General features: G+C 37.4%; 1 protein-coding gene across 1 annotated transcript; it reads right to left on the bottom strand.

The window, feature by feature from the left end:
* Window positions 1-6350: 6350 nt before the first annotated feature.
* Window positions 6351-10436, bottom strand: LOC133999603 (beta-galactoside-binding lectin-like). The gene is made up of 4 exons (XM_062438847.1): window positions 10350-10436; window positions 7808-7887; window positions 7376-7547; window positions 6351-6992 (listed from the first exon to the last, which is right to left on the bottom strand). The coding sequence occupies exons 1-4, from the start codon at window positions 10353-10355 to the stop codon at window positions 6846-6848; spliced, it is 405 nt and encodes a 134-aa protein (XP_062294831.1). The 5' UTR covers window positions 10356-10436; the 3' UTR covers window positions 6351-6845.
* Window positions 10437-12279: the final 1843 nt, after the last annotated feature.

A 12279-nucleotide genomic window follows, 5' to 3' on the forward strand; every position in this document is an offset into this window, starting at 1 on the left:
CAAATATGTATTGTGGAATTACAACAGAGTGTAAGCCCTGTGCTAAACTGAGATATGTACATGAGATTCATGTATTCCATATGTTTGTCATTCAATAATATTGTAAAGACATCCACCAATTGAGAAGAGTGCTGTCTCTGTCCCACCTAATTTATTCAGCTGCTTCTACCGGCTGCAAGGTTTGTTAACATTAGCTCTCAAACATTACATATATGTGCAGTACATCTCAGGACTGATACTTGATATTTGAAAGGGTTTAGTCCATGTAAAAGGTCACCTGTGCTGCTGTGCATACACGTCTGCCCATAGTACACACACACACACACACACACACACACACACTGTCACTGTAGGGCAGGTCAATGACAGTGTACTTTCCCAAGCTGTCAGGGTTATTCTGCGGTTTGCCCAGGACAAAACGAAAATTTCCCTTGGGCTGACTTGTACATGGTAGTTCTCACAAATACAGAAACACATAGTTATTCAGACAGATAATGACTGAGCTAAATAAACAAAAACAAGCAGTTTTTGTATGCTCACACTGGCACAAGACTTAAGGCACACAACTTAATTAACATAATCACTGTTCCAACCCAGTAAAGCCCTTTCATGTCACCAAATGGAGATGAGTGCACAATGAATTTCTCTCAGCCGGATAGATATTTATAAATGGACATTTTATATGGTTCTCCTCTGAGAAACAAGCTGTGTTTCAGGGTCACAGCTCAGCTCTGGTTCTATCAGCTACAGTGTGCAACCAAAAGTATATCAAATTTAGTCATATCATTTTGAATATTAGATTGCAGGTGAGGAACTTCTCCAGTATTTTGATCCAGAAAATCAAGGTGCTTTGATAAACACAACATATTCATATCCACAGAAAAGTGGGGCAGTGAAAAAAATTTGAAAGGGATACAAAGAAGTATGTGTAAATGTTTGAAAAAGCATGACATGAATTTCTCTCACTCTACCTGCATGTAGGGAAGCCTAACTAATTCTGTAATTAGCTAATACATTTCTATCTGAAATATTCTATTCAATTTGTGTTTAATATGATATTCAGTACCTTTCTGTTCATGAATGAAAACAAATTAAGATATGGTGTTCCACAAGGTTCCATTCTTGAACATCTGTTCTTTATCATTGTGCCCTGAATATACAGTATTTTCCTTCTGAAGATGATTACAATTTAATTCTGTATCTAAGAAACTTACATTTATTAGTCAGGCTAATGACAGAATTCTTAAATTCTCAAATGAATTCTATTTTATAAATCATCACTGACGAAGTTGAATCAAAAAATAATAAAAAGTGTAACCACCAAATCATTTCTAAACCAATAAGTGATGATTGACTCAAAGGCAGTCCATTCAATACCTTGGTGTAATAACTAATGAAGGGTGACATGGAATGATTGTATAAGCATTCAACAAGTTTAAAATTACATATTTGTTTGAGATCATCCACAGAGTGTAAATGGCTTGTCTAACAATATTGCCATTTTCCAACCTTTCTTCATTTGATTGTGTCTATAAAGGTATTTCTGTCCTCCTTATTGTACTCTCGTTACTGTCTTCCCTTTACCCTCACTTATCTGCCATCCACACACATGGAAGATATACATTCATATTTAGACTTTGGCATTTATTGGTAGTGTTATTGTAACCCAGGTGTAAAACCCAGTTAACTAAACTGTAGAGCTATCCTGAAAAGGAAATTAATGTTTAATTTACTGTTTTATGTGTTAAAACATCTTTAATGTTTTTTCCGAATTGCACTCGAATGTAACATGTTTTTTCCTAGTCGCACTTGAATGCAACACTGGTTTTCAACCGCACTTGAAGGCGGCACTCAGGTTCACGGTTTAACCAAACAAATGCGGCTAACCGTCGAATAGCCAATTAGCGAGCACGTTCAACCTATTTTGTAAAAAATAAGTCAGTAAGCAGCATGTGTCCACTTCCTTTTGACTCCAGCCGCAGCAGCGAACAGACAGCTGTCTACTGAGCAAAAGCGGTAAGATATTGATTGTAGTAAAGCTACTGCAAATTATTTAAGTTATTGTTAGCTTCAATTAGTCTCTTTGTTTACAGTTTAACACTGTGATTCAGCGGTAACGCAGACGAACCGCTTTTCCCTTCTTGAGAGCTGAGAGCCGACGACACTCAGCATTGGAAGAAAGTGCATCGGTGAGAGTGATATGTTAGCCGCTGCTGCTGCTTATGTCTTAACGGGTTAGCTATGTGGAGATACTTTAGTGCACTGTTGCAGTATGTTTCATTGGATAATTATTTGATTCTTTAGTCTGTGTATTTAATGCACTAAAATGAACATTGCTAATTAACAATATAATTTTTAGTACATGTGACTGCAGGCAGCACAAAGTACGTGTTTATGTGATTAGCACTGTCAATATGTGTTAAAGGAAATGTTTGAAGGATTTATTTTTCTAACTTTAAGAAAAGGGAATTTATTTTGTTATAAGTATTATAGTGTTAAGAATTGCACTTAAAACCTCAGTTGTGAGTTAAAAGGTTAATCTCATGATCTTTAAAAATGAAACACATGATGAATATATTTTCTCATGATTTAAAATTCTGGTTAAATGTTTGAATTATTATTCAATGATTCATTTAAAAGCACTTGATTTATAACTTGGAAATAATTGAACTTTAGTGTAATGTAGGTTAAAAGTTAAAGGAGACTGTCATTATGCTTCAGTTATGTTGTACAATAATTAGATTTAACTTAAGGGTCCTGTTTACTTAAATAAACAGGTCAGGTTTTTTGGAGACCCCTGGTCTTCATAGAAGTCCCTGCATATGAAGAGGATCCAGAGCTTGGATGGAGTGATTCGATGATTCGATGATCCATAGATGGCGAGCCTCCCGCAGATCCTAGAGAAGTTTTACTAACTACAGTTGGTGACTGTCACACAACAGTGATACATAAAGGGACAACACACATGGATTGATCAGAGAAACATCTTGAAACACAAAACAGTACCGGTACTTAACTAAAAGGGGAATAAGACTTTAATATTTGAAAGGCGCCATTTTATTTTCTTTATTATTTTTCATATTACTGTTTATGTAAATGTTGTAAACCTTTACTTGATTATACTCACTAAAGAGTTTACCTTTGCAAATTCTGGGTGTTTGGTGTTGTTCATTCTGGTTATATAGGTCTATGACAAATGAGCTCTTTCCGAACCTAGTCATTGAATGTGTTTCCTACAAGTGGGTTACATTATACTGTTGTTATTGTCTGCTTACATTTCTGTTTGATTTTCAGTGCTCTAAAGGGACAGCTATAATAACCCCACTTGGTTTCTGTCTTCTCCTGTACAGCTGTTATGTTTTCTATGTTTTCTATTTTTTTGTTTCTGTGTAAATAGATGAACTATAATCTTTATCTAAACTCCCCAAGGAAACAAAATCATGATGCTACAACCCAACAGGTTTTCTTCTGTTTATGTGTTATTATGCTACTGAGATAAAAACCAAGCCTGAGGTGAAGCAGGCATGCAACACATGAATCCAGGACTGCAGTCAGCTCAGGGCTGGCCCACGCACATCTCAATGTGTGGCTGATAGCTTCAGTGCAGAAATCTGGAGTCATGCTGGCGCTAAATATAGACAAAGGTTTTATGTAAGCTGAGGTGAATCATTCTAGTCCACACATTTACTCACATTAAATAAGTGACATGACACAGGTGAACGAAACACGGGAATGTGTTAAAAATCGGCAATACTCATTACATGAAATAGTACATGCAATTTAGAGAACTGACAATGAAGCATAAGCCTGCTGTTTGCTTGTTGAAATCACAATTTACGTGTGTGTGTGTGTGTGTGTGTGTGTGTGTGTGTGTGTGTGTGTGTGTGTGTGTGTGTGTGTGTGTGTGTGTGTGTGTGTGTGTGTGTGTGTGTGTGTGTGTGTGTGTGTGTGTGTGTGTGTGTGTGTGTGTGTGTGTGTGTGTGTGTGTGTGTGTGTGTGTGTGTGTGTGTGTGTAGCAAGGTGATTTGAATATGTTCATCAAAGCCTTAACATCATTGATTGGATGTGTGTTGAAGCGCTGGAGGGTTGTCTTTCCCAGAAGCGTCACAGTCTTTGCTAGAAAGAAGAGTATGGATCAGTGTATTTGAACAACACTCACTCCAGTACACAGGTTTGTGTCTCTAAGCTCACACCTCTTTTGAAATATACGTGTTAGTCACATTCACGTGCATGTATACCATTGGTTTTGTTATCAGAATGGGAAATGTGAACAAATAGAGTAAGGGATAGAGATGAGTCTCAAGCCATGTTAAAACGATCTAAGTGGATGCTGTAGTACACTCACAACACAGCCCTATATATTGATCTTGGCACAAAATAGTGAAGCATTATGAGTTACAGCCATGTCTGAAAGATGGGGAGAATAAGATAGACAACTCAGCAGAGGAAGGAAGATAGAAAACATGATCAAACAGAAGAGATGGAGGAAGGAAAATGAGCTGGATGACAACATCTTAAAGAAATAACAAAAACATAAATAAATAAAAATAAAGGGGGAAGTGAAGATAGGGGGAAAGAGTAAGAGACTGTGGTCATCATGGCAACCAAATCTCTTCTTTCTCATCCTCCAGAGAGACAGAGTGTTCGACACTTGCAGGTAGTTTCTAGGTACTGATTACTACACACACACACACACACACACATACTGATTACATATATAAACACAGCACACACGCTGCACTGTCATTTATGAGTCCTAACAAACTAAAGAAAGGTCATCTGACATGATCCTGTCAGCATTTGCCCTGAAGGATCAGAGCATGGGAACCTGTTCACACAGAAACTCTCCTGTGCATTTCACTCTCTCTTCCTCATCTCTCACTGAATTAGCCACACATGCATGCACACACACACATATGCACATTGCTTTCCGTTACATCATATTAGATTATGATAATACTCATAAGTCTCTCAAACAAGCCTGCACATTCAAAATAGTGTCTGGTTGGAGATACTGCAGAGATCCACGTATGTCTCGGTTCTAATTTTAATTTCAATATCTGAACTATGGAGTTCATGCAGCAGACAATTATGCTGGCCACCACGAGATCAATCATTTCCAGACTATACAATATTAGTTTATGTAACATATCTTCTTCACAGTTTTGAGTTGAACCCTTTTTTTTTTTTTTTTTTTACAACTCGTGCTTTGATTATAGTGACTCATACAAATGTAGATATGCCATTTAGAGACAATAAAAAGTGAAAAAAGGTCAGATATTTGCTACATAAACAAGTGGACATTTCTTATAGGGGAAAAATAATTCATTAACATAAAAACAAAAGTAACTTACATTTTGTAGCCAATGTGTGTCATCAAACATGTTTCCCACCAACTGCTTGCTGCTTGCATTAATACAGCAATGCTGACATCTACTGGCTAGAGAGAGCAAGTGTGCACACATCCAGGCAAATTATTCAGGCGCAAGACACATTTCTTTCATGCAGGTAAGTGCAGTGAGGTCTGTATGCTGTTAGGCTGCCAATAAACAGTTTCATTCTCTTTTTCATGCAACATTTTGATCTGTAAGATCTTCCTCAGACTTCCCCACCTGTTTTTGTATTCGTACACAAAAATATTATATTTCTCAGCCTGAGGAAGATTTTACAGATCAAAACATTGCCTCTAAAAACAGAAACAAAATGTATTGGGTGCTTAGTAGTGTGCAGACCTCACTCATTTGTACCTAACATCTACTAAATCAATTATGAGGTTTTTTTTGTTTTTGTTGTTTTTGTTTTTCTGTTTTTACAATTTACAAAACCACAATGAGAACAATGCTGTTTGTAGATGATGTTTTGTTTTGTAGCATTTAGCTTCCCAAGCATCTTTGTTGAAGTAGGGTTCATTGCTCAAGAAATCATGTTTACTTGTAGTAGTAGTAAGAAATCCCATATGAAACTATGAGCTCAGTCTTCATATAGAAAAATAACTAAATACACTGCACAAGCACCTGCATTGTGAGGAAACTGCAAACTCCAAACCATCAACGTTGGTACAAGATTAATTAGTAATCTGCAACATTATAGTTCACATATGGATGAGAAATAATTGTTACACGTGTCAGTTGTTGGTGTGTATGTTTTGTGACTTTAATTAAAGAGTGGACCAATATTTGAGAATGTGTATGTGTAACCGAGCAGAGGGCACAGAATTTGCTTGTTAAAAAAACTTGTAGGCTAGGGCCGTGAGTGTGTCAGTGTGACGGAAATAATAAGAGAGTAAAAAGTAATATGCAACTTTTCGGAGAGGTCAAATCAAAATAATTTCACAATAATTTTCAAGAGTCCATGTTTTATCCTGCTTTAATACATGTTATTAGAAGCAAGCATTGTATTCAGTTACAAATCTGGAATGTGGGGGAGAAAGACAAAAAGCATGATGCATTTTCAAGGCACCTTCAATGACAATCACATTTTATGTGGTATGTTTTTTCAGCTTTACTTTGGAAACTGCAAAGCAAATAGCACTCAGATAACATGGGCTTTGGGCTACTTTATGTTTGGTTTGCTTTTCTGTCAGGTGTGCAAGAAGGACAATGCAGTTATAATATTGCTGTATGTATTTATCTGTGTCCAACTGAGCATAACAACTATGTATGTCTCTATCTTATCTGTAGTCTTCTCTGTAGTTTATTGAATCTGTACAATATGTTGTGTGATAAGCATTTGTAAGGCACTACTGATACCAGAAATTTAAAGCTGCAACAATATATGACCAGACGCCTGGCAAATTGCAAAAAGAAAAGGAATTCGAATCCAATGATTCCTGGGAGGATAGAGGTTTACTTGATTTCAAAGCTCAGGATGCGAACTTCCCCATCAAAGCTGATGAATGAGTATTTCTCCGCACCCATGCGGTTGGGGAAATTAATTGTAGAGCCATCTGATAAATTCACCTGGAACTCTGAAGGGGTGAATGTGACGGTGAACTAGGGAGAGAGAAAGAGAGGAAGAATATATAGACAAAGACAAGAAAGGTGTTACATATTGAACTTCTGCTACGTTATTGGACTTGAACTAACCTTAACACCTCCTCCCATACATATGCTGGTTTAATTAAAGCTCAAGCATACTACAACATAATATAATTACATGGAAATGGTTAATTTGGTTAAAAAAAAATTGGCTTTGGCTTTCACAGATCTCTGCAAATTAATATATTGATGCTCAATTGATTATGGTCAAATTATCAAAGAGACAGGGACACACACTTTCCATGAGAGGTCACCAATAGACAAAAAGATGTATATGACAGAATGCATATCAGCAGCCACACATTCAGGACCAGAATAGTATGCGCTGGTCCTCTCACCTTGAACTCCTCTCCCAGTTGGAAAGGAAAGCCTCCTTCACGGTACTCCTCACACCAGTTGCCTCCTTGGAAAGAGTTACAGACAACTGTATTCTCATCTCCATGGGCGTTAAAACGAGGGTTGATATGAAATGTAATGTCCTGCTCATCGGGGCCGATATTCACAGCAAAACTGCACAGAAAAAAAAGATATTAGATTTTGATATGGATCCTTACATGTGAGATATAGAGACATCCTCGGCAGTTGCATGGTCGCTCTTTTCATCTGTTTGTCTTTCATCTCCCCCTTATTTCTGAGGTCAAGTAGTAAGTGAGAGTAAATGCCCCTTGTTTTGAGTTCAGGGACTACATTACACAAGAAAAATGAAATAAGCACAGAGGAAGAAAAAGATACTTCAAAATATCAAGACAGTGCTTTACATTTGCACTTACTTTGTAGCATCAGGCTTAGGGACTCCAACAATGGTCAGAGTCTGCCCGACCTTGAAGGACATGTTCTTTATAACCATTCCCTGTGTAGAAAAAGAAAGGGGGGGGTTACTACATTACTGTATGGTGAAACTACTGGATTTTACAAGATCCAATTATTATTTCAGCTTTAGGCAGGAAAAAAAAGTTATACTAGCCTCAATGAAGTCTCAAATCCTCCCAAAATTACAAACCATGTGTTTCACATTAAATTCCCATTGGTGGACATCAAAAATCCAGCTCTTTAATGTCCTCTTGGTACCACTCCCATTTTCCTCTACACTGATTTTGGCAGAGGCTAAAAAATGTCAACAAAAAAATAAAAAAAAGGTTGGGGGACTACTGTTGTTAAAATGAGTCATATTTTCCTAAGTTCAATGCTGAATGGTGAGTGCACAGTGGAAAAAAAGGCTAAGCATAGCAGAAATGCTCTGCACATGTGGCAGGGGAATACTGAGTTGTGTCATGATTAGGAAATTACAATTGAGCAATTTAGTATTTGGTTGTGAAACATGGATCCCCGCTGTTTAACATTTTGTCACATTTGTCACATGACGTATCTAGGGAACCATTAACAGTAACAACAGGCAACAAGTACAAATATAGCAGCCCTTTGAGGATTTTTCCACAATATAGATTAACGTATGCACTAATGTCAAACATTAGAAAAAAAACAGTAATTCTGAGCAGATGGAGTAGCAACAGTCTGAAACATGAGCTCTTAGAGCTTTGCAATAATGTATCTTTTGGTCTGAAACACCAGTGACAATTAAACTGGAGAAGGTTTGACACAAATATACTGTTCAGCCACCTATATTTGAATATTCCTTATATCTTAAAAGCTTAAACTGTTAAAATACAGTTCATCAGTGCCTTTCACATGCCATTCAGGGGACAGGGACAGGAGTAAGTGGGTTTTACATGCTGCAGCTGCTGGAACTAATCCCAGTGAACATTAACAATGTTTAAATACAGTCAACAAGAGACCAAACATTCCCACCTGAAATAGATTGAAAGTCAGTTTATTTAGTTGATAAAGCTCAGGGTCAAAACGACTAACATGGTAGACAAACTTGCACAGGGATTAGAGTAAAATAGTATATTTGCCCGATGAGTTTTACTGATATTGCTCAGTCCTTAAACTCAAAGAGGATGAAAGCTGTGTGATTAGTGGTTTGCAGAGCCTGAAAGGATACATCTGGAGAAAAATCCAAACATTTTGTCTGAAAGATAAACCAAACCATGAAATGAAAGGAAGTATAGGGGATAGAATGACATGGGTACATTCTTTCCATGTTGGAAACCAGCTGTAAAGAGTAACATATATCACTAAGGCTTGAACTGTCTGGGGCTGGGCTGAGATCAGACCTGGCAGCCACCCTGTATCTCCTAGACACTGCTTCATGTCTAAAGCAGTGGTTCACAACCTGCTTTTGCTTGTGACCCTTTCATACGAAGAAACCCCACATGATAGACAACAATCTGTATATATTGTGAGCAGTTCATTCAAAGTTAGATCTTTCCTTCTCAGGTTGTTTCATATGAATTATTTTAAGAAGTCTAAAGAGGTCAAACTATACAGTCTTCCATAAGAAAGAAGCAAAGATTAGAGAAAAGTTGAAAAAGTAATACATTTATCTTTCTGAATTATTTATTTTTCTTATTTCTTAACAAGGAAATTATTTCTTGACCCAAATCAAATCAGACTTTTTATAGTGCAAAGAGCCATGCTTTCATTGAGTTAAAAAAAAAGGCTTCACAATATTTCACTGATGTAATGGATTTATTGATCCCGAGTGGTGAAACTCAGAATCACAGTGTTGCAGCATTGACTCTTCCATCCACATGATGATTTTATTTCATTTTATCCTTTAATGTGATTTAAGCCGGCCTCCCCCTCCTCGCTGTGCCCTCCAACAAACACATGTTCACCCCAGAAGCCAAAAAGCCGACATGATACAAGGCCTTTATTGTAATCTACTCAGTTTATGAGTCCAAAGTGACCAGAATGATTTTCTGCCTTTGTTCAGCTCTCAGTTCTTGATACTGAAGTTGAGGAAGCATGAATGGAATAAGACAAATCATATCAAGAAATCCTGTCACAGTGAAACTAAATTATCTCATGACGACTATAGCGACCTAAACAGCTGACTCATGTATGCATTTGCAATTGCACAGAATTCACAGAATCCAGTCATTGGGTGACTAATGTGCACGTGTGTCCACTAGTGAATAATTTGACCATAAAAGGTAATCAATGAAATCCATGTGTCCAGACCTCTCAATCGCAAAAAAATGAATGTTAGATGCAATAAGTTAAAGAATTGTTAAAGCACAGGCCAGCTGGTTCACTTACATTGACATGGCATAGAGTGAACTGACACATGCCAAACAGCTGTCAGTCCCCCTTTTAAAAAATGGCTTGACACTGCTTGTCTATCTGAGTCATAAAATACAGAGCAAAAGCCATGCAGGAGCACAATAGTGTTATTAAAATCATACTTACTGGCATTGTGCTGGCAGATGTGGTCAACAATTACAGCAGAGAAGAAGTGAGAGTACTGCAGGGCCTCGCCTCACTGCACCCCAACAGGAGGGTTTATACAGTGTGGGAGGATCTTTTAATCTGAGTGACATTTCAAGCAGCCAATACAATCAAGCCTTTACAGAACGTCGACGAATGACTTCACAGTGTAGTTATATACCACAAATAACTAATTTATTGCTTCACAAGTGATTGTAGCCCTTAGTGAAGCAAGGATAATTAGTAATAGATTATTTGTTTACACCTGAATGTTACATTGTTGCTTGGTGGTGTTGAGTCTGACTGCGAGGGGGAACACTAGCCAGAATGACGGACAAAAATAGACATGAATTTGTTGCCAGGGAGACGACCAAATATTTGGCACAGTCGATAGCCATAATGCCCACTTACACTGTACTGCATGTAGCCTATAACAGGATCAAATGGCAGTGAGTTCAGTCCATCTCAGAGAAAACTTTGGTAAGGAGAGAAATCAGCTAGAGTCAAATGTTGAAACTAAGTTAAATCCTCAGAATGATTCAAATTTGAGTCACAGCCAGCAATAGGCTTAACTTTCACCTGCTGACATACAACTGACATAGCTGCAGTGACTCAATAAGGCAATAAGACAGACACATTGCAATGCAGCCCAATGTAATTTAGATTAAAATCACGAGGAGGAACTGTCAACCATTGTGTATTTTTTCATATTTATTTATTTTTCTGTTTCCCTGTTTCTGTGGTGACCAAAATTGTCATGTTAAATCACAGGGATTTGTAGACTAAAATCTGTATCAACAATAGCCTTGATTTTACTCCATTTGATTCTAAATCATATGATTCACTTGTGCTGAAATGCACTCTGTCAATTGTGGTATTAAAGACATGGGGCTAGTCCACATTGAGACAAATAATTATGCAAAAAACTCTTATCATCATTTAAAATGATCACATGTTCATGATTTGTTTTGGTTATTGATGCAAACAACTGGTTCAGCTGCTTTTGCTGATGTAACGGAAATGTGTACTCTTATGTTATACTGTTTTACGATTAATGTGTTTATACTTAGATATGCATGTGAGTGAAACCATTTTACTGGTAAAGTGAGAAAGTGCAGAAATGTTAAAAGCAAAACTGTTTGACTTGATCTTCAACTTCCAGTTCCCAGCAGATGGATGTGGAGACTGAACTCCTCCTGAATGAAACACTGATAAGTGATGAACAAAGGACCAACTGTTGAGCAATTTAGGTGCCAAGGTTGTGGTCTGACAGTGTGTTATAACATTCTGTGGCTCACTCTTTGTCTCTTTGTCTAACTTAAGCTGGAGTCCCATGCATAAGAGTTTTGTCTCTTTGTGAATCCGTCTTTATTAGCTGAAGTTGAAGCTCAGTTTAATTGAGATGATTTTGTCACATTTTTATAATGTGTATTGTCTTTATAATCACATCCGTGGGTTAACACCGATTATCTGTATATCTGCTGACTATGAACAACACATCTGTTTTATAATGTTCACTCAAAATTACACACCAGCTTCCAAGTGCATATCAGTAGAACTTCGTTCAGCTGTTGTTTCTGACTGTATGCTGACAAACAGAGTGCTGTCCTTAACAGCTGGCATGTATCAGAGATCCAATGAACTGAGTGTCTGATCCACAGCTCTCTTGACCTCCTCCTTAACAAATAGAGGTGCATTCCTCATCACATCATCCTCTGGATAGTAACTCAATTTATAGGCTGATCTCTTTTGCTACGATCAGTTTCTTGGAAGATATATAAATATGGTCTATCACCATGTAGGAAGAGCAGATCTTGCATCAGATGTTTATAGGGACACAATAATCTGATATGTTTCCTCTTGCCACAAGACCTAGTCTTAAGACAGTCAGGAGATCTAATGACATAGAGAT

This window comes from Scomber scombrus, chromosome 18 (genome assembly GCF_963691925.1).
Source record: "Scomber scombrus chromosome 18, fScoSco1.1, whole genome shotgun sequence".
In the NCBI taxonomy this organism is placed as follows: domain Eukaryota; kingdom Metazoa; phylum Chordata; class Actinopteri; order Scombriformes; family Scombridae; genus Scomber; species Scomber scombrus.

Coding starts and splice junctions, on each gene's coding strand:
- LOC133999603 (XM_062438847.1), bottom strand. Junction 7,548..7,807: donor CCTAAGCCTGATGCTACAAA/GTAAGTGCAAAT, acceptor TTTTCTGTGCAG/TTTTGCTGTGAATATCGGCC. Junction 6,993..7,375: donor AACTGGGAGAGGAGTTCAAG/GTGAGAGGACCA, acceptor CTCTCTCCCTAG/TTCACCGTCACATTCACCCC.